Source organism: Antedon mediterranea, chromosome 4 (genome assembly GCF_964355755.1).
Source record: "Antedon mediterranea chromosome 4, ecAntMedi1.1, whole genome shotgun sequence".
NCBI classification, from domain to species: domain Eukaryota; kingdom Metazoa; phylum Echinodermata; class Crinoidea; order Comatulida; family Antedonidae; genus Antedon; species Antedon mediterranea.
In genome coordinates, this window is record NC_092673.1 from 22,805,647 (window position 1) to 22,828,067 (window position 22,421).

Genomic DNA, 22,421 nt, shown 5'->3' on the forward strand with positions numbered 1-22,421 from the left:
TACGAAGCCATAACATTGGCAAGTGTTCAAGGCTCACTAGCTCCATCACCAGTATGTACTGTAAAACATCTGTTTTCGAGTCATTATTGATTTTGATATTTAAAATGCAATATTGTTCATATTCATAAAATATTTAAAAAAAATTGTTATTAAACTTCAGAAAACTGAATGGTAATGTGACAGCAATGACTTATTTTTGGTGATACAAGCATACTATAGATCATGATGTTATACAACACATTATACAGTTTGTAATTTGATATTGAAATAATTTGTAAGCTAATCTCTTTCCAACGGCTCTCTAATGGCTTTGGCAGAAAGTTTTACCATTTTTGTAAAAAATTATATTTTTTTACATTTTTAAAGAGTGGAATTGAAATTGAGTCTTCTACAGAATTTATAAATTGCATGCTTTTATATAATGAATTTGGTATAACACACCTACAAACAATATATTAATATAATAGTGAATCATTTGTATCATTTTTCATCATCATCATCATTATTTATTTTCATCATATTGAAATTATGACACAGCAAAAATAAAACAAGAGTCAGAAGATTATTGTTTTAATATTTTATTAAAAAATTATACTTTTACATGTGAAATTTTAATGCAATGACAGATTTGTAATGGCTAAGATTTGAAGCTAGAACATTTAGAGAATTAGAGAATTTATGTTTGTTTGCATTACTGGTATCAATATTGTATATAGTATTATTATTATTTGTTAAAAACTGCATGGTTGGAATATGAAATAAATTAATTTTAATGGATTATGTATACCATACATAACTGAGCATAAATAACCCCTCACCCATTTCTTGAGTGAGTGAGTGGCCGAGCGGTTAAGACAGTGGAACCGTAATTACGTAGCCATAACATCGGCAGGGGTTCGAGGCTCACTCACTCCATGGTTCTGGTGGTAGAACGAGTCTTCTTGGATAAGGACTATAAACCGTAGGTCCAGTGTACACATCTAGCTCGTGTGCACTTTAAAGAACCTAGTACATCTTTCGAGACGAGTAGGGGGTTACCCCGGTGTATTAGTACATCACAGCCACTGATCACCAACTGGGCCCTCTGGGAGACCAGTCTTTGACTGAAGAAGTTACCCAGTATAAATATAAATTTCAATCAACCCCCCACACACCATTTTTGCCAAATATCATACCCAGACTCAGAGTACAATACAATCATGTAATTACAAAATACTTAAGCACCATTTTTGTAATAATAAAAATAAAAGAAAGCACTTCTCTATTACACTTGCCCCTTATGAAAGCATTTGTTAAAATTAATAAAAATAAATTATATTAAAAATCACTTAAAAATAAATAATAAAATGAAATAAGCAAATATATTTATTGTACATTTTAAAGTTATTTGATGCATTGAACCAGTGTTTGTTAATTATGTATGATTTCCTAATGTTTGTTCCTAAATATGATTTTCCTATTATATAGTGTTATATTATCCTTAAAAACAGGTAAATTGTCAGCACTGTAATTTCTTAACTATCTATTCTTAAAATTATATAAAAATAATATTAATTAAAGTACTGAAAATTTGAATTCTTAATTAAAATTTTAAAAAGTGTTCTGTTTTAAACAATCATTCAGCAGCATATACTCCTACAATTAGAGGCTTGAACAATGACCACATTGCAATTTATTGGCTGTGATTGTGTTGCATACACTCAAAAATCAAAAACAAAATGTTGTTATCGATAGAATGTGCTAGCATTCCTGACGTATTCAATCTTTACTGCCGTTTGATAAGGAAATTCATTCCTTAAATGGGGAAAATATTTCATGATACTGTGATGTAAAGATTAATCATACTATTCAAAACAAAGCAGAGCCATGTGGAAGAGCAGCTAAAAGAGATGCACATTAAACGTTGGTATTTGATTGAATTATTCACCAGCCTACCGCTTCACACAAAATTGTTTTCAAACATCTGACCGTGCAATAGACTAAATAACCAACGGCATGTGATACAAATTTAACTAAATAATAAAAATGTATAGACTATAGCTTTAATTTTAATAACTATTAAATGAGTATATAACACTCATTTCAAATTTTTTGGGATGAATTCTGCATACAAAATCAAAATCCAGGTGGTTTTTTTTTCACAGACAATCTCAATTGTTTCAATAATTTCTGTATTTCCGTTGATTAATTTATGTTAATTTAGTTTTGTTATATGTACAGTGTATAATAACCTAATAACCTTTTTTCTAATGTAAACAGAGTGATTATAATAGACATAGTTTGTTTACAAAAGCAGCATACTACTACTCTAAACTTGAAATGCTTTGTCTCACGCTACTACCGCACGCTTATCCAACTACACTGACTTGCTTATTGCATCATTTTTACATCTACTGAAATTGCATGTATATAACTTCTTATTAAGAAATTACAAATTGAATTTTATAATATTTAAAGGAGAAATATTGAAGATGTCAATCAAGACAAATTTTTTATTAAATTCATCAATAATTTTAGAATGTCAACATTTTATTTTTTGTAATTGATTAGAAAATGTTTAACTATTAATAATAATAGACAGGTATATTAACAATATAAAAAAATATTGCCCCAAATTAAAAAAGATCACACTTCTTCAGTTCTTCTATAGACCACATACAGTAGATATCAATTTTGCATAATGAATGCCATATGAGATGCGTTCTTTTATCATCAGACAGTCTTTGATAATCAATTTTTCTATCCATCAGTAAGTCTTGCTCTCATGGGCATTACTTTTACAGGTATTAGTTCCTTCTGGTCATTAGGAATAGATTATAGTATCTAGATTCAGCCTAGGCCCCAAGATCTCCAACCTAATTTCTCCAGTCTATTGGCTTTTAGTACAGTAGGCTTATTCACAGAGATTGGATACGTCAAATTCCCAAACCTTTCTTCTTTTCTGCTCCTTGTTATCACTCCTCTGGGTACCATTTCCTAAGTGGATTGCTGATACATGGTCAGGTACCACTCCCTTTCATGATACTGTACGTTACCACTCCCTGTATCGCTATTACTGTACATCCTTAAGTATGATTCCAGGCTATATGGCTGTAGGTTTTGGTTCCTTCTGCTTATTTGTCCTTCAAGAAATGCAATAATTAACATTTTTAAATTGTTTTTATTCATGTAATTGTTGACAAATTTGAGTTACAATTAATAACTACTGTAGACATCCTAGTAAAAATACCAGCCCCACATGCCAGATATGATTTTAAAATGTAATTTAACCTGCTCAGTAATATTCCAGTCATTTTTATTGCGTATAACCTCCCATCCCACAACAACCTAAGTAGTATATTTCCAACCATCGCGTATTTAATCAAAAGCTGTCCAAATACAATTGCGGTCATTTTGATACCCCATGGGTATGAATGCGTGCAATAACAAAACTTGTATAACAAACAAGCAGTGGGGAAAAGTGGGAATATTGGATCAAAGATGGCGGTTGAAGTTAAAATGTCATATACACCCAGTACAGTACAATTGTCTATGTGTGCAGTAGGAAAAATGTAAATAACAATAACATTAACAAACTGAAAGTGAAAGTGTTTATAGTTAAAATGTGAAAAGGAAATTATTGGTAGAATAATTGTATAAATATTACAATGTAACCTTTGTTTTATTTTAGTTGTAAAACCAGATTTGCATAGTGTGAAGAGAAAAATACATCAAAGAGAGGCCTGTTTTTTTTGTTTTTTTAAATGTTCAGAGTTGTTACTGCGCATATGTAATTGCCCTGGTATTAAACTGACCAATCATAATAGTATCAAATCAAATATTGCCAATTATACTTTCCCCAAAGATTTCTCAAGGTTCGTGTATGCGTGTATGAAAACGTGTAATAAATCGGGAGATCAAACTATGTTACATGTAACAATTTATGCAGATGTGAAAAGGGTATTATTTCTTTTACCATGGAAGAATTAGGATTCCTCCATGCTTTTCCCTGCACACCTAAAAGAAAACTGCGATAATATAAATAACTTACTTTTTCCTTTTATGTCGATATATAATGTAGACTAGCCCAGCTATAGCAGCCATCATTAGAATTGTTGTAACAACTCCAACTATTGTCATTGCTATAAAAAGAGAAGATTATAATATAAAATTAGTATTAAATTGTTTATTTCATGACCAGTTTTGGGTAAGTGAAAATAGTTGCTGTCCTACGTGCATTGCACGTTAACATGCACATTCCAATGGTCTGATACTTGATAGTAATGTACTTTAATAAGGCCCCGTTTCTGCTGCCAAAAATATACCGTATATATACGGTATATTTTATATACGGTATATTTTTTGGCAGCAGAAATGGGTCTCATAAAAATATACCGTATATATTTGCAGTATATATACTGCATAAATATCCCCATCGTTTGTGGATATTATACGGTATATTCCAAAATATACCGTATATTTCGTTCCCCGTTTCTGCTGCACTCAAAATATACCGTAAATGTGACCCGATTCATGACACGAGGTCAAAAACTAATAGAGCGCGACGCGTTTGTTTTGGTTTTTCTGCTGCACTGAAAGTTGAAACACACGTGTAAAAGCAAGCAACAGATCAAAATGTCACTGTGGACCGAACAAATCACTATTTTTGCAATTCAATTGTGGGGGGAAGCGAAAGTTGGGGGGAGACTGCATGGCAACAGAAGAGATACCGAGATTTTAATTACAATAAATCGAATGTTCTTACACAACAACGTGATGTAAAATCATGGTAAAATACTGTATAATAGAAAATGGAAATTAAAACGGCAATATAGGATAATATAGCATAATATAAACTCAATTTGAATAACAGAGTTGATTTATAGTGACATTTCTAGATTGTGCTTGTATGTGCGGTGTAAATTCGTTGCCACTTCTGCTCATTAGATTTAAAATAGAAAGCAATGCTACGACGTTTTGAGAAACCATCATTGTTTTGTTTTTGTCAGCATGTACCGGTAGGTAAAAACCTCACTACACGAGGTCAATCCATACTTCCGTCTCACGAAATGCATTTTGGGTAATGAAAGTCAACTTTTTTACAACCCACCCACGGAGTATGTGCAGCGGAAATGGTGCACGAATTTCATATACGGTATATATACGGTATATTTATACGGTATATTTTGGGTTGGCAGCAGAAACGGGCCCTAAAAGTAAAACCTCCAGTTTGAATCTCTATCCTAGATTATCTTTACCGCGCTACACACAGGATGACACAAAAACTTTAGATTTCAATTAGATGTGCAAGCATAGATACTTTAAATAATTTATACAGCTATAATTAAAAACAAAAAGGTTAAACACACAATTGTAATTTTACTATTCAAATGCTCTTCTATAAATAAAAAAATATGATTAGTAAACTATTAAGCTCTTGCATATATTTCCATATACTGTATTATATAATGAATATTTAAATTTAACACATGTTAGTTTCACATCCACTATTTGAAATTGTTTGATGTCAGGGGCTACATTAGCTATTGTGACGGACCAAGCATAAGAATTTTAGTCTAAAAATATAGTCACTGTTACATACAAATATGATCACAAAAACGGAAAATTGATTAGAAATTGAACGATTTTTTAAAACTGTTTATGACCATATAATAATTTTTTTTAAATGTAATTGCTACACTAGTCGTTAGCTCCAAAAATGTGACAAAGGAGACAATGTGAAGGACGTAGCAATTGTTTTTATTTGACGTTGTGTTTCTTTTCACATCAGACTCATCGTTTACCATATAAGGTAGTAGAATCAGATCTATAACTTTTCTCACATATGACGTTATTTTTATTTCCTTGTTTAAAGTACTATAGCCTTTTTAATTCTGAGTATCAAGTTATCATAGATCTCTGTACATTGATTCGTAATTATATTCTTAATCACGCCTTTCATTGGACTTCATAATAAAATGAGTAATATTGCTATAATAGCTTCTTTTGTAAATAATTAAAAATTATGGCAAATCTGCTCATTGACATTTATTTATAGCTCTACATATGGCTAAATTAGCCAATAAAAATGGTGTTAATAACTTTCTCTGATCATCTAATGATTAAAATTATACTATTATAATATAAGGTCAGAATGCGTCATTAGCCGTTCTTTGCTCTTTTGGTATATGCGTAGGCCTTCCTTCATTCAATATCTTCCATCTGCGTGATTAAGACATTCCCAATGAAACTACTTAAAAGATGTGATATTTATCAATAACATTAATCCGTCAGTTGGTTGTAAAATGCTTTCTCATCTTCAGACTTTGATCTTATACAGTCATCAAAATGAATGTAAATATAATCTTAAAACATTGTTACTATAAACATATGAGTAACCATGACAGCTCTGACATCACTATATCAAACACATGAATAATTGACAAAGTTCAATGTACTCATTTATTTACACATTATTATTACCTATGATTTATCCTTCTTTTGTCTCTAGCTATAATTAATTTACATGCTCATATCTTAGTATGGCTTTCTGTCACTAAAGAGAATAAGTGTGATTGCTAGCTAAGGGCCTTTCTTTTTATCCACATCCCTTTACTTTCACTCAAATCATTATGTTAATATTTATTTATCTATACTCTTTTTGTTGTGGTGAAATTAAATATTGAATTGAATTGAATCTCCAGTAATCTCTCAGTATCTCCATCTCCCCCAGCCCCCTCAGTGTAGGTGAGCCATAGGGTTCCAGGACGATTCGGCCCTGAGACGGCTCACTTTAAACCAAATTCATATTACTTTTTTAAAGGTCTTCAACAATCCGTATTTTATTGATATTGACAATGTTGATATTATAATATATATAATAATTACTAAAAAAACGTAATTTTATATTCAATTTATTACTTCGAAAACCTTGTTTATTTCGTGCATTCGCCAAGCGGCCAACAGAGGGCGTAACTTATTTACATCGTTCGCGTGACTAAAAAATGATCATTTTCGACAATGTTTTTAAAATGTTTTCTTTATTGCATCTTTTTTCATAGTAGTACTACCCTATCGTCTCTCTGAAAATAAAGTTTGGGGAAAAAAGCTTATTTTATGCTTAAATTTAAGTGTGCCGAATCGTCTCAGGGCCGAATCGTCCCGGGCCGAATAGTCCAGGGCCGAATAGTCCAGGGCCGAATCGTCCCAGGGCCGAATCGTCCCGGGCCGAATCGTCTCAGGGCCGAATCATACCGTTACCGAGCCATAGTACTAAATTACCACTTGTTTGTTTAAAGGGAAAGTGCTCCCTTAATAGTGTCTAGCCAAGTAACGATGTTCCAAAACAGGGTTTTACTGTATGTTAATTAAAATAGGTATGGTTGTTTCTATATATAGTTCATTTTTGTTTCTAGAATCTGATTCTTACTGTTTTTGATTGATTATTATGTAATTTAAACAAAAGATTTTAAAAATAAATGTGTATACTACTATACATTCCATTTATTACCATAAATTATTATGTTTTAATGATCGATAGTGATTTCTTAAAACTCACACTTCTACACAGTGACATACTTTATCTAATTACACTATTAATATTGGTTTACTCGTTTTTTCTTCTAAAAAGTGGAACACATTAGCGATTGTAATTGCCACGTTTCAGTCTCATATTTTGTAATTTATTTCTGCTACTGGCAGATGTAAAATATACATTGCTAAGAGTTAAAAGTTAGAAAGTGTAAAATGGAATGTTGCAAAATGGTAAACTAATATAAAGTAGGTTTAATTATTTTAACTACTACAAAGTAGCTTTGCGTCAGTAGCTCAGGTGAGTCAGATGGTTTTCCTTTTTCTCACATATAATTGTACTCGGAATGCTCAATACATAAAAAAGTTTCATACACAGCATTCATATTATTGCAGTACCCTCTGCCTCTCAGGACTTAAACCTAACAGTAGCCATCAGTTCAAGCTTGGTGGTCTAGAAGTATTAACAGTGGGCTAGAAGTCAATATTAGCAAGTGAGTGACTGAGCGGTTTCTAGATAGTGGAACCATAATTACATAGTCATAACAAGGGTTCGAGGCTCCATGGTTCTGATAGTAGAATGAATCTTCTCGGATAAGGACTATAAACCGTAGGTCCAGTTTATACATCTAGCTCATGTGAACTTTAAAGAACCTAGTACATCCTTCGAGATGAGTGTAGGGGGTTACCCCGGTGTACTAGTACATCACAGCCACTGATCATAACTGAGCCTCTGGGAGACCAGTCTTTGACTGAAGAGGTTGCCCAGTATAAATAAAATATTTCAATAGGAGAGTTTCATGATACCTGGCTTGTAGAAATTATTTTTGGTTAGAAGAATTGAATACTTTTATACTTCGGAAGCTTAACCCAACCTTCCATGGTTCAATATAGGCCTACCAGCTGCATATGATTCATTGTGTTTTTGTTATTGTTTACTAACAAACATGATTTTTTTAACACAAGAATTTTTCTTATGAATGTATGTATCTGTGAAATAATTTATTTTGTTCAATCCCAGAGCCGTTAATTTGTCAATTTAAAATTTAAATAAATTTTCATTCAAATTCATTCGTTATCTTTCATTTCTATCTTCTGTCAATTTACATACATGATAGATAATTTCTAGGATTGGTCTTTACATCGTACATCATAGTCAAAACAAATTATATCCCGAGGTAGTATCCGTATACGAGTAACATTCAGTCAACCTGTCAACAAGCTTGTTAGAAACTTGAAATTAGGCAAATGCACTGCATTGCCCCTAATTACAGTAATAAGCTTAGGAAAAATATGAATAATTTAAAATGATGTACACCTAAAGCAAGCCTTTGAGTCAAATAATTTGTGATATATTATTTATTTTGCATTTAAAACTTGTAATATTTAATTCATAACAAGGACAATTAGTGATAAAAAAAAATACTGGGTAATAAAAACTGAGGCAGGATTTACGTAAATATATAATAAAATGAGGCTCTGTTCACATAGATTTATAATTTAGTATAGTTTATAGTATACCAACTCAAAGTCACTGGGGTGTCATAGAGGGTATGGCAAGGATTACAAATGGGCTGAAATAGTCTAGTCTTTCTTGCACCTACAAAATCCAGCATCTGACTCCACAGTCGGCTACTAGAACAAAAGTAACTGGGAAACATTTATAAACTCAAAAATATAGCAACTCTTATGTCATCCAAGTGATCCTACATTTTTTATATTTTATTTTTTATATTTTATTTGTTTTTAACTGTTCTGTATATATCTTTTAAATTATGCCTACTGTGTATTTATATTATAATTTTTATTTACTTTTAAACTTATAACTGAACCATTTTGGAGAGCAGTACTGCGTTACTGAAAATGCAATCCAGTCATATCATATCATATCATATCATTTATTTCGCCAATATACAGAACAGTACAAAAAAAAAACAATACAAAAGTAAGTCAATGAGGCCGGATAACCTAAAAGTTATAAATAAAAATAACCGTCGAGAGGCTCTCCACATCGAAATACTTACATAAAATGAATAATACATGGAAAAGTCAAGTCAAAAGAATGAATAAATAAATACTAATCTGTCAACATTGAAAATGTAATTACTGTATGTACAGTTGTATACTACAGTCGTACCCTTCCTCTATTAAACTACACTATCAAACTTTATGTGATAAAAAATGTGCCCATATATGGACATGATGATGTCATATCACTACCATATTTAAACATAGTGTAGACAGAGCTTAAGAAACACTCTTGAGTCTTAATATCCCCTAATAGTTGTTCTACTGAATTTTTATACAAAGGTGGAGGTCCACCTGGTCTACTGTACCCTGAATTTTCACCTTTCACACAATGCATAAAAATATTTCTGGAATTGAAAGTGTTTAATGCACAACCATTAACTTTCCTTCCTAAAGTGCTTAAATTAAAGTTTACTAGTCACTGATAATGGTAGTTTATGTTCATTGGTCAGTGTAAAAATCACAAATTAATGTCCATCAATCTGGTCTCTATCCGAATCTATTTCATAGTTCAGACAAAAATACAAACATAAATCTGCATGAGTCTGATTTGTATGTAACCATACTGACAATAGTTTATAGAGCAAAATTCTTACTATTATCATCATCCTGAAGTGTTGCCACGTCTCCCGTATCATTGTATACCTCTGGAACATCGATACCACCTCCTCTTGTTGAAACCCTCGGCATGTCGGGTAATTTCGGAAGGCTTAGTGTTGGGAAATTCGTACATTGGCTTACAGTTGTGAGAGTATCAAAGCACATTGCCTGTTTCGACATTTTGAATCTGAAAAAACAACAAAGTGAAACAAAGTCTGTTATATTATTGCTATTCCATGTAGGCTGCCAATTTCCTGTATTTGCTTTTGAACTTTACTGTGTTTTAGTTTTAAACGTCACTGAGTTTTAGTTCATGTGAACAAAAATAAAAATAGACATTTTACTAGATGATAAAATGTATTACAATCTCACACAAAGTTTTGTATTAAAATGTTTTTGTTGAATAGGCCTATGCCATTTTAATGTCACATAATGTACCTGAAAAAAAAGTGTTATTTAAAGCAAAAAAAATAGTCAAATTGACTGGAAGTAAATGGGTTTTTGGTTGAATTTAACTGTTTATTTTGTGTTTTTATAAAAAAAAAATTTTCTCCAGAAGTAATTAACTATATAAGAATTATTATGTATTTTTTTGTGATCTTAATTTTTCATGTTTTTTGCGGGCAATACGTCCTTAAATTTCATGTTTTTGTATATTATTATTTTGTTTATTTTTTACTCCGGAAGACTTTCTTAAGTACACTATACCCTACTCTCTGTGAATAGTATACCAAGTTCTTTTATTGTGCACAGGAACAATGTATGCACATGGAACCAACAGCTTTACGTCCCATCTGGAAGATAAGAGTAAAAGTATTTTCCTCTCTAAGAATACAAGCCATACTGTATGGCTCTCACATTCTAGTTTGATTTACCATTATTCCACAACACTCAATGAAGAGTCCATACAGCACCCAGTTTCCTAGAGTATCTTCAAGTTCTCTGGGCCCAATATTGATTAACTTTTGTGATTTGACAAGAACCAGTTTTTTAACGTTATATGACTAAATATCAAACCTTATCCCCAAACCCTAGTATTGTGCATAGACCAGACCTCGTACATAAGCATTAAAATGACTATTATCTTTGTCAGCACAGAGAATGAGCTACATACATCATGTTGCATTATCAATGTGAACAACAACCTGCCAATATTCATATAGTACTTTGTAAATGCATTGTTTAATGCTAATAATTCTTTAATATGCTGTAGGATACATCATTTTTATATTTTAATCAAAAAGCAATTGGTACACTTTAGAGTGATGGATTTCTTCCTTTTAGCCAATTGACAGCGTCAAGGATAGTCAAAGTGAGCTTAAAGCTAGTAGGACAAAAAAAATTGTTGGAAATCAGAATGTTACTTTGTAAATATGTTTTGAATCATAGTTAAAAGCACCATAGAAATTTCTTTAGCAGCCTATTTTATTGTAACAAACACAGGTAAAATCTAGTGATATCAATTAAAATAGAATCGATTTGACTACCAGTTTAAAATGTACCTGTTGAACCAAGCAGGATTTTTACAAGGGGGTTTGTTTTTGTACAAACATATAAATCTCTTAAGCAACGAAATAGCTAAATTGCCTCAACACACGCCGCGGAAAAATGGGGAAAATTTCGTGTGGCTAATTTAGGCCTATTAAACACAATCACTGCTGATCTCCATGAATAGGAAAAAAGAGGGTAAAGGGAAAAGATGCTCAAACCCCTACAGGCGTGTGTTTACATGAAATTGTTAATACATATGCGAATAACTCATCCAACATATTCCACTGCATATTATGTAGTATTTATTGTTCTTTGTTCCTGTTATATAAATACTGATTTCCAATAGGAAACAATCGTTTGACTATTTTTGATTTGACTATTTATTTTTCATTTAACATGAATATCTTTTTTTTTTTCAATGACCAGACAATTTTTTTTTTTAGATAAGACTCCTCACGATGATTTATAGAACAAAAAGTTTGTGAAATTTCTAATTTTAGTATCCTCAATTGTTATATTACATTACCCCTTCATTAAAAACAATACATGTGTCATGTCAAATCAAACTTTTTAACAATTTTATACATACATTATTTTAGGCCAAATAAATAATGTATATAAAAAGGCAGCACAGACTTTTTTTGAATATTTGTTTCTGTTTTTTTAAGGTATATTGTTTTTAAAACAAAATCAAATTTGCATGATCACAGTTGTTGTTATAAACGGAAACTGTACTTTTAAATTATATTTCTCATGTTGGTACATTACAAATGATAATAATTAATATCCCCTCAAAAAACAAAAACCAATCCTGAATGTAAAACTTTTTTTTTTTTTGGCCATATCAAGTTTTGTCTTGTGTTATCTTGATTTACATACTGTAGTGTTCTTATCTTAATATGTCCTTTGTGAAACCGAAATCAATCAGTGTAATTTAAGATTATCTGAAAAAATAATACTGAGACTTGTTCTTGTTAATGTGGCATAAAAGAAAGTGAATATGTTTCTGGGTTTTTGAAGTATAATTTCAAAAAGGTAATAATAACATTTGTGGTTTGTGAATAAGCAATAGATAAATTGCATGGTTCTGTCATCACACATGCTGAAAAAGGTCACATTTTCATAGTCATTGTTATTCTTTAATGTAGAGTTTAATAATGAATCCTGTGGTAGTATGGTTCAAATCCTGATATATTCTTTTTCTCGCAGCAAAGGCAATGCCCACAGTATCCGAAAGTAGTAATAAATATACAGTCACTCCCAAACCGGACTCTATGAAAACCACAAACACTTTTAAACCAGGATACCTTTACAGACCAAAAAGTCATAACATTTATATAATAATAAATATATGCTGGAAAGCAAGACTAAAAAAAATGTTTTACCAGTCCAAAGTGTCCGGTTGTGAAAATTTTGACTAATCATAAAGTTTACCTACCGTTAATATTCAACTGAGGCTGGTTAACTAAGTTGGTCTCTTTCTGATGTGTTTGAAGTGCTGGTAACTAAATCCAAGTATATATTAGTCACAGTCGTAACGGTTTATAGCATTTTCTTCCTGATCACAACATAAAGTTTTATCTTTAACAAATGACGTCTTCGAGCTGTAAAAGTACATTATTGAAAAGTGCTATAACAATCTCGTAAAGATATGTTTACTGGTTGACTAATGAAACAGATTGGCACAATCATAGAATGACCAATGCTGTCCATAATCATAGAATGACCAATGCTGTCCAAATCATAGAATGACCAATGCTGTCCACAATAATAGAATGACCAATGCTGTCCATAATCATAGAATGACCAATGCTGTCCAAATCATAGAATGACCAATGCTGTCCACAATAATAGAATGACCAATGCTGTCCACAATCATAGAATGACCAATGCTGTCCACAATCATAGAATGACCAATGCTGTCCACAATCATAGAATGACCAATGCTGTCCACAATTATAGAATGACCAATGATGTCCACAATCATAGAATGACCAATGCTGTCCACAATCATAGAATGACCAATGCTGTCCACAATAATAGAATGACCAATACTGTCCACAATCATAGAATGACCAATGCTATCAACAATCATAGAATGACCAATGCTGTCCACAATCATAGAATGACCAATGCTATCCACAATAATAGAATGACCAATGCTATCCACAATCATAGAATGACCAATGCTATCCACAATCATAGAATGACCAATACTGTCCACAATCATAGAATGACCAATGCTATCCACAATCATATAGAATGACCAATGCTGTCCACAATAATAGAATGACCAATGCTATCCACAATCATAGAATGACCAATGCTGTCCACAATAATAGAATGACCAATGCTGTCCACAATAATAGAATGACCAATGCTGTCCACAATCATAGAATGACCAATGCTGTCCAAATCATAGAATGACCAATGCTATCCACAATCATAGAATGACCAATGCTGTCCACAATAATAGAATGACCAATGCTGTCCACAATCATAGAATGACCAATGCTGTCCACAATCATAGAATGACCAATGCTGTCCACAATCATAGAATGGCCAATGCTGCTGTCCACAATCATAGAATGACCAATGCTATCCAATTTTTTTTTTTTATTTTTTTTTTTATCATGTATATAAATATATTGTATAATCCGGGTTGTAAAATGAAAACAAACAAATGAAAATGTGTTAACTATTTTAAAACGGGATAGATGATCCTGTCAAGTGTATAGCAAAATATAAGAAAATTCATGAAAAAAGGAGTAATACAGAATTCATATATGTAAAAATGTTACTTATGAACTGTAACTACATTTACAAGTTAAATAATACGATTTTATGTAATATGAGATAATATGAATGTGAATAAAAGTGGTGTTTGCGCCACAAAAGAGGAAAAAAAACTATTTGATTGTCTTTCAAAAGAAATAATTTCATTTCCCTATCAAATAAAGTTATTTTATCTACAAAATTTCCACATTCTTTACTAAGGAAACATTTCATATATACTTCTACATATTTTTGTAATGTGTATACAAATTGGTTCTTACATGTATTGATGGATGTTGTCCAAACCAACGTGGTATTGCCCATCACACAATTTCTAACCTAGTGTCCTCTTTACAACATAGTTTCCACAATTTCTAACAACCACACAGTGATTTCCTGCTGCTTTTTTTAAACTGTAACTCTTTATGTAATAAATCTCCCATCCTCTTTTAAAATAATATGTTAATTCAATTATTTAATGTTACTTACCGTCTCAGCCCTCACCTCCCTCTCTTCCCAGACAGAAATATCACTCGTAGCTGTATATAACAGGTGTGTTAAAGTCACATATTTTTCTTCTACTGATGGTAACTATAGGATACTGTATCAAATAAAAACAAGTAGGCCTTACATACCAAGTTTACTTTCTCATGTGGAATTAGTCGAAGGCTAAAGCTAGAATAAGGATAAGTTTTAATTCCAGCGTTTCCTGACTATAGTTAATTCCTTGTCCACATTGGTTGATTGTTGTAAATAAAATATTTAGCTTTCATATCCTGTATTGTATTGTATGTAGTGAACTATGAAAGTGCATTCTTTCTGCTGGTTACGGCAGTTGTACACCAAGATATTTGAAATTGGCATTTAAAAAAAAAGTCTTGTACATTAGTAAACAAATTATTTTAAGGTCACCAAAGCCAAATGAGTTGTGATAAAAATATTTATTTTGAAATTATTTACACTGTAAAATCAGGGAGGTATTTTACCTCCCTGCTAAAATCATATTCAAGAAATGTGTATTTCTACCATGCTTATGCCATTCCAATACATTCATAATACTGTACTTCCAAAATATGAAATTAGGTCAAACTTTAACTCAGAGGACTAAAATCAACTGTACTCTTTTTAATTTAAGGTCTAGATTTAATAAATTTTGATTTAAACAAATTTAAATAATATAAAAGGTTTTTCAAAAATTGATTATAATTTTAGTGTTGGCGGTATTGTTTTTCCTAATTTGTAGATCATAATTATAGTCTGATAAAAAGAATTTACCAGGGAGGCTAGCTCAAAGAGCTTAGACACTTATTTCCATTTGAGTCCTTTTGTAGTCTAAAATAATTGAAGTATAGTGGTAAATAAACTAATTTTGATCCCAAATATTATTTTGTAATTTTCTTTTGGATGATCCAAGTCGAGAATAATAAACTTGCATTAAAATTAATTAAAATCTCTCATTGGTTTAATCACTGTTTTGATATATTCTCAACTTTGATTATCAAAAGAAAATTATACAATCAAAATTTTACAAATATTGCTTAAAATAATATAAAGTAATGAATAAGCATATTGTTATTGATAATATTGTTATGATTGCTATTGAGGATTTGTGTTAAGGAGGTTATATTTAATCCAAGGCCAAGCGTGGTTATCCATAAATTTTAATGCAAATACTATGCCCTTGGTATTTCACAAAAAATAAATAATGTTCCTTTATTGTTTTTATACATTAATTGGAATTTTGCATTAAGCCAGTTCTCGCACAACTCAAACATTTTTGCATTGGAAATATGTTCTATCCCTTTATTATCTTCAACTGCAAGGGCAAAATGCTTTGATTTTTATTTCCCGAGCAAAATTGGATAAGTATCAGCGAAGTTTAAGTGTAATAAATCTGTAACTTTAGGGATTTTCGGTGACCTTCGGAACGTTGTGAGCACGCAAATGTAAATGCTTGTAAAGATCCATGTATGTATGTATTTACTATGTCATCATTCCACCACTCCTGATAATATTAGAGTATCTATAATTTTGTAGTGGAGTGGACATTTGTTTGGCATAATGTTATTTGCCATAAATATAAACAGATTCAGTTTAAATTTACGATCAAAGTTTATTCACTAACACTTGAAAGGTGAATAATTTCTGTTCTTTCATTACCTGTAAATGTCTTTTAGAATTTGAGAAGACAGAACATAAAAACATTTATGATAATATGTTCCACTTCAAGCTAATTTATCGAATTCTCTGTTGCACAATTAAATTTATGTTTTATGGTTCCCAAATTGATCTATTTGATGTACAATGTCATTTGCTGTTAAATCTAAAATTCATTGTTGGCCATTAAGAAAATTCCTGACTCTTTCTTCATCGTTTTGTATGTAATTACGTTTATATACTTTGAAGAAAAATGTAAAGTATTTACAAAATTGTATTTCTGTCTAAACTATGTAATTTTATGAATTAGAAAATGTGAAATTTATTTTTACTTGCATTTGTATATTTGTGAATAAAGCTATATTTAATTAATTTTTAAATATTTTTGAATTGTTTAAAACGTATATATTCTAGTTATTTCAAATTAAATTACTAATGTAATTACTAAATATGTTTTCCTATCAGTATAAATCTTAGTGGTCTTGGTAAATCTGAAGCCAAAAGACACACATACTAGCTCGTAATCGAAAGTTTAAATGGTTCAATAAACATAGGCCTATTAACATAAAACTCTTTGTTACAAAGAAAATCCAATTACGACTAAACAATATGCAACATTTTTAGACAAGTTTTGCAAGCCTGAGATGTGATGCAAAGAAAAAAAAAATTAGTGTAATTATATCAACTTTATTTAACCAATTATTAAAGCAATTTAGCAGTACATGATTTTATGTCGCTTTTTAGATGAAATTCTTTCTCTGATCTTGAAAGTCTGTGTGAACCTTTGTTACAAAATAGGTCATAGCATAAATAGTTCACCCATTTGTTTAGCTGATGTGATGACGTATATTCGCCTTGTAATTAGTAAGTGAAATGAGTTATGAAGCATGTGCAAGATATGCTTGTCTGCTCTTTAGTACATTTACGCATCATAAATTAATTTGAACATACAATTGTTTTTTTAATTACTGTATGAATTTACAGTAAATACTGTCTTTAACCTAGTTGTTGGTTTAGTGAGGAAAGACTGGGTAAGGTGTATGTGAATGAGTGGATCAACTAAATATTATGCATGCCCCTTAGGTAACACCTGACATCTGGTAGTGGGAAAGGCCTATTGCACAATAATCGCGTTTGTTTTCAATTTAGTAATGAAAGACATCACTTCCTGGAGGGGATTTTCTTTTTTTTTGGCATTGGTTTGGCACTACAGTAACCCTTTAAATATCTCAAACAATGCATAGTGTAGGGACTCACAATCCTCCAATCAATAAACCACAGCCAAGTTGGATTCAATTATTTTGTTTCACAGAATGGAAGACAGCACTGTTATGATATTCATAATTTTAACAAGGGGCTGTAGCCAACAGTACGGTTGGTAACGTTTCAACCTGACCACTTTTTCACAGAGGCCTTTGACAACCCAGTGGCTTGAACAGGGATTGTTCTTTTTTCTTGCAAAAATGGGACCACTTTATTTCTCGTGGATACATCACTGTAACAGTGTTGCACTTTACACTGTACATTTATCGAATCAAATAAGACTCCTTAATAATCAACCTTTAGATAAATAATGCACCGTACACAAATTCCAACTAGCGTGTCTGATAAACCGCATTTCGCTACTAATGTTCTACCTTCCAAGAGCCTGAAATAAAGTAAACGTTTGCCGCATCGTTTACGAGACATTTCAGACACTTGTATAGATACACTAAAGGTCAAAGTACTTTTTTAAAGGTGACTGAACGTACTTTAGTATAATTTTCTATGATTATTAAAATAATTATGTTATTCCAAACTACTGTAATTGGGTCATAATTGTGATATAGCTAAAGCAAGTTATATACACAGTAATAAAGCATTTGCATAATTATGTTGTAACAATTGGTTCTGTTTATGTGCGGTTTTATGACTTATTATGAGTTATTATGTTCGTTGAGAGGATAGAGAATTATTGATGTTTTGATACCATAAAACTAAAAGATACGTTTACTACAATGCATAGACTCCTTTAAAATCTTCAATTGATTGTGTATGTGCATAGAGGAATTGTTTGGTGAATATTTATAGTTTCTGGCTGTGCTCATGAAATGTGATTGTATTATAACTCAACCTAGTCAAATCCCAGTAATATTTCTTTTGCAACCTTGTATGCTTGGTTCCCACTAGGACTTAACGCAGGAACGTGATTGCAATGCAAGTAATTTGACCAATCCCAAGCAATTGATTATTCAAACTTGTCAGTTGTCGTTGGTCAACTTGCTTTTATGTTGTGCTGTCCATGCTAATGAGAACCATGCTTTAGGGGAAAGCTCTAATGCCTGATTATGTAGTTAAGCATAATAAAATAAAATCAAAATTGTGTAAGGGTTCTGGTCTGGCATACTGAAAAATATGTGTGAAGATAGTCACTCGATAGTTGTGACATTTATATACACAGTATTAATTTATAGATGCTAAAGCCCAGTGTCCTGTGTAAAAGGACAAGACAGTATATAAGAATACAACATTTTCCTTGCATTACACTGGCTCTTTAATTCTTTGAATTCTTTAAATGATAAACCAGTCATTTTTTTTTCTGTTCAATTTTGTCTTATAGTGTGTACGTTAACTAATAAGAAAATTTATTATTTTCTTTGAGAGGCAATTACTTGTGTAATTTTGTAGAATTATTATAAATTGTATGCACTTATATTATAATAATTATCCAATTATAAGCTTTAGATTAAATCCAATAATATCTATTATGTACAGTCGACCTTTGGGCTATTGTCAATTATTATATTTAACATAATTGTTTAAGCCTTTGTATTTGAATATTGAGCCCATGTGTATTTTCAAATGTATTATTTTGGTCATGTATAATTACGATGAATTTCCACTAATTATTGTTTTGCATAGATATCGGGCAAAGGTATTTATGTTCGGAATTGCTGTATTGCATTATATTGTATTAATCTATGTATTCTTTCTACTGTAATTTACCTTCGAGAAGACTATGCCTATAACACATACAATACTGCTACAATGGTGAACTCCAAATTTAAACAGTTAAATAAACAATTATTTTTAAAGTAAAATAAGCAGAATTGACAGATATTTTTCTTTGCCAGTTATAACTTTTCAAGTCAAGTCAAGTCAAGTCAAGTATCATTTATTATCATTTGTTTTAGGAAAAACATAGAAATTCTGTTTGCTCTGTTGGCGGAGCACAATATCCAACGGACACAACACGAACTCAAAAACAAAAACATTACAAAAAAAAGTCTACATCCCTTTTTCCATGATCATAGTAAATACATTTTTCACATGATGACCTTTTCTAAATATTCAGTTATATCAGTTTGTTGGCCAAGTGCCTAATAGACAATAATCAAAATTGGGATACACATTAGTGTAGGGTTCTATAGACTCGCAAAATATGTGTGAAGATAGTCACTTGATAGTTGTGACTTTTGTGCATTATATACACATCATATATATATATATATAAATGTTCACATGATGACCTTTTCTAAATATTCATTTATACCAGTTTGTTGGCCAAGTGCCTAATAGACAATAATCAAAATGGCCCACCTCTCTTGCAAATAAGTTGTGAAAAAAATGTTAATTTGCCTACTGTATTTATCAACGTTTATTATAAAATTATTTATTAATTTACCTTTGTACACTGTTTTTCCTGGAGATGGTATGTTGGACTTCCGCTCAGAGTGTGAAGAATGTTTACAACTTCGACCTAGCAATGTGAAAATTAAAATCAGCCAGTCCGGTTCACTCAATTGATTTACATGGCTTAGTAAATTGAGACAGTCATTATTAATATTAAGAAAGTCGGGACAACAGATTTAAATGTTGATGGACGATTTCATGACTGCACTTCAGATCATAAGAATTTCTCATTCAATGCTATACAGCTGCAGGTGTAGTTAAACATTAATTTGCTCTTACTGTAGAATAAATCCCTTCACTCAATATTTCCCAATGTGTTCTTGCAGAAAATGTTTCACCAGTGGAAATGCTTTTTTAGCTTTGTCTGGAGTTTAAACTTGATTCCTGTAAATAGAATTAAAGGATAAATAGCCAATTAAAAGATAAATAGCCAATTAAAGTACTTCCTTTAGAAATTCTTTGTCTTTAATTTGAACTATTAAGATAGAATTGGGTTTGTGCTGAAATATTCACTCTCCTGGTAATGTATGTCTTCAGCTATCTTCCTAAACTTTAGCTTGGTCTTAAAGCAATGACTTTTTAACTGCACAATACTGGTTATATTTTATTGACACAATATTTTCATGGTCGCCAGAATCAATATTTTTCTTTATAGTATGCACCTATTAAAAAAATTCTTAACTTGAAATCAAACTTGACTAGATGCTGACAATGGTTGTTGATATTATGTGGAGAGTATTAAGCATTGTCTTCGTCCAGAATAAGCCATTGATTCACTTTGGTCAACAAAATTTAAGATAAACAGTCCTAGTATGTTTTCCTCAAGTTAGTAACTGATCTCTAAATTCATTTATCTCACTGAGTTTTCTTAGTATTGCAAAATAATTCATGCCCTGGTTTAAACGTACAAACTTTTCATCACATATACTGTAGTAAATCTATTTTTATAACAAACGATGTTAACTTGCATTTAAATAGACCAGTATCCTCAGAGCTCAACTGCAAAATAATCCTCATATCTTTGTGCAGAAACTTGACTTAGATACAGAGACATAATATTTTATAGCAGTTGTAGGTTGTGTGCATATTACATATGATAGACATGCTTCAGTTCCGAGGCTGTAGTAATTAATGATTGGCTGGCTATGATGTTGGTATTTATGAATGGATGAGCGAGTAAGTGTAAGGTAATGACGCCTCAATTGATCCATGTCTTCAAAACGTTTCTCGAATAAATTTGTGTCCATGTTGATTAATTTTAGTTTCTTCACATTTTTAACGTAGATGTGTATTGAGAATGTTAATAAGGTGATCAATTTTATTGCTTTTTTTCTTTTTACATATTCTGTGGGATACTGTATACTACTAGACCTACAATATTTCATATCAATGTTTGCTCATTATTTGAGCTATTTTTTATATATTAACTTATATAATAATTAATATGAAAATTGATTTTTTATTTTTTGTAATAATGAAGTCGCATATATATTGATAAAATCATAAAATTCTTAATATGCATTTTATATCTTATAATCATACAAATTTAAACCGAGATAAAAACTTGAAACCACCAAATGACAAGTCTGAAATAACTCTTATTGTTAAAACACATTGATTTAATATTATTAGGATATTAATGCCAAATTCTTTTGTCACATCCAGTGTTAAGTTAAAGACCTCTTTCCTACGTTTTTTGATCTAATTTAAGATCACAAACTATATTTAATGTAAAAATAATACAATATGATCCTATTGCGACAACATTTTTTGTCTTTAAACGGTTAAAATGTGAAAAATAAGTTGATTCTAATAATTATAGCGGCCCGCTATAAATCCCAAAATGCATTGCGTGCGGATTGATATTTTTGTTTTTCTTCTGTAATTCGCCCACTTTTGATCGATAGTGAGGCCAAAACAAATAGAAGACTCCTAACTTTTCAGCGAAAATACCAGGTTTTCCCCAATTTGTATCAACGGAGTCTGGCAAAAATAGAAAGACAATTAATGCAGAAACTATACAACATCAGGCTAGGTATATTAGCTAGCGTACGTAAAGACTGTCCACGAGAGGTCATTCGCCGCAAGCTATTTAGATAGTGCATTGTTTCTCACTTTTTATCATAATTTACCATAAAACGTACATTTAAGACAAGGAATGACCTGGTTTAATGTTTTTAAAGTAATAT

The 22,421-nt window shown here is 31.2% G+C and overlaps 2 protein-coding genes across 6 annotated transcripts in view; one reads left to right on the forward strand and one right to left on the reverse strand.

The window, feature by feature from the left end:
* Positions 1–22,421, forward strand: part of LOC140046946 (uncharacterized) — a 47,347-nt gene that overhangs the window by 18,920 nt on the left and 6,006 nt on the right. The gene's annotated exons all lie outside the window — the stretch shown is intronic.
* On the reverse strand, positions 624–20,581 carry LOC140046945 (uncharacterized). 4 transcript variants are annotated; one of them, XM_072091713.1, is made up of 5 exons: positions 20,225–20,581; positions 13,067–13,232; positions 10,134–10,324; positions 4,031–4,121; positions 624–3,122 (listed from the first exon to the last, which is right to left on the reverse strand). In XM_072091713.1, the coding sequence occupies exons 3-5, from the start codon at positions 10,315–10,317 to the stop codon at positions 3,083–3,085; spliced, it is 315 nt and encodes a 104-aa protein (XP_071947814.1). In that variant the 5' UTR covers positions 10,318–10,324; positions 13,067–13,232; positions 20,225–20,581; the 3' UTR covers positions 624–3,082. The 4 variants fall into 4 exon arrangements, with proteins under 4 accessions (XP_071947814.1, XP_071947817.1, XP_071947815.1 ...); XM_072091716.1 differs by lacking the exon at positions 13,067–13,232 and adding an exon at positions 14,893–14,994; XM_072091714.1 differs by lacking the exon at positions 13,067–13,232 and adding an exon at positions 14,893–15,004.

Excerpts from the sequence above, each read along its gene's own strand:
- LOC140046945 (XM_072091717.1), bottom strand. The coding sequence starts at position 10,317 with ATGTCGAAACAGGCAATGTGCTTTGATACTCTCACAACTGTAAGCCAA. Across the intron at positions 4,122-10,133 it reads ACTTCAGGATGATGATAATA|CAATGACAATAGTTGGAGTT; the intron begins GTAAGAATTTTG and ends CTCTTTTTATAG. Across the intron at positions 3,123-4,030 it reads TATCGACATAAAAGGAAAAA|GACAAATAAGCAGAAGGAAC; the intron begins GTAAGTTATTTA and ends CATTTCTTGAAG.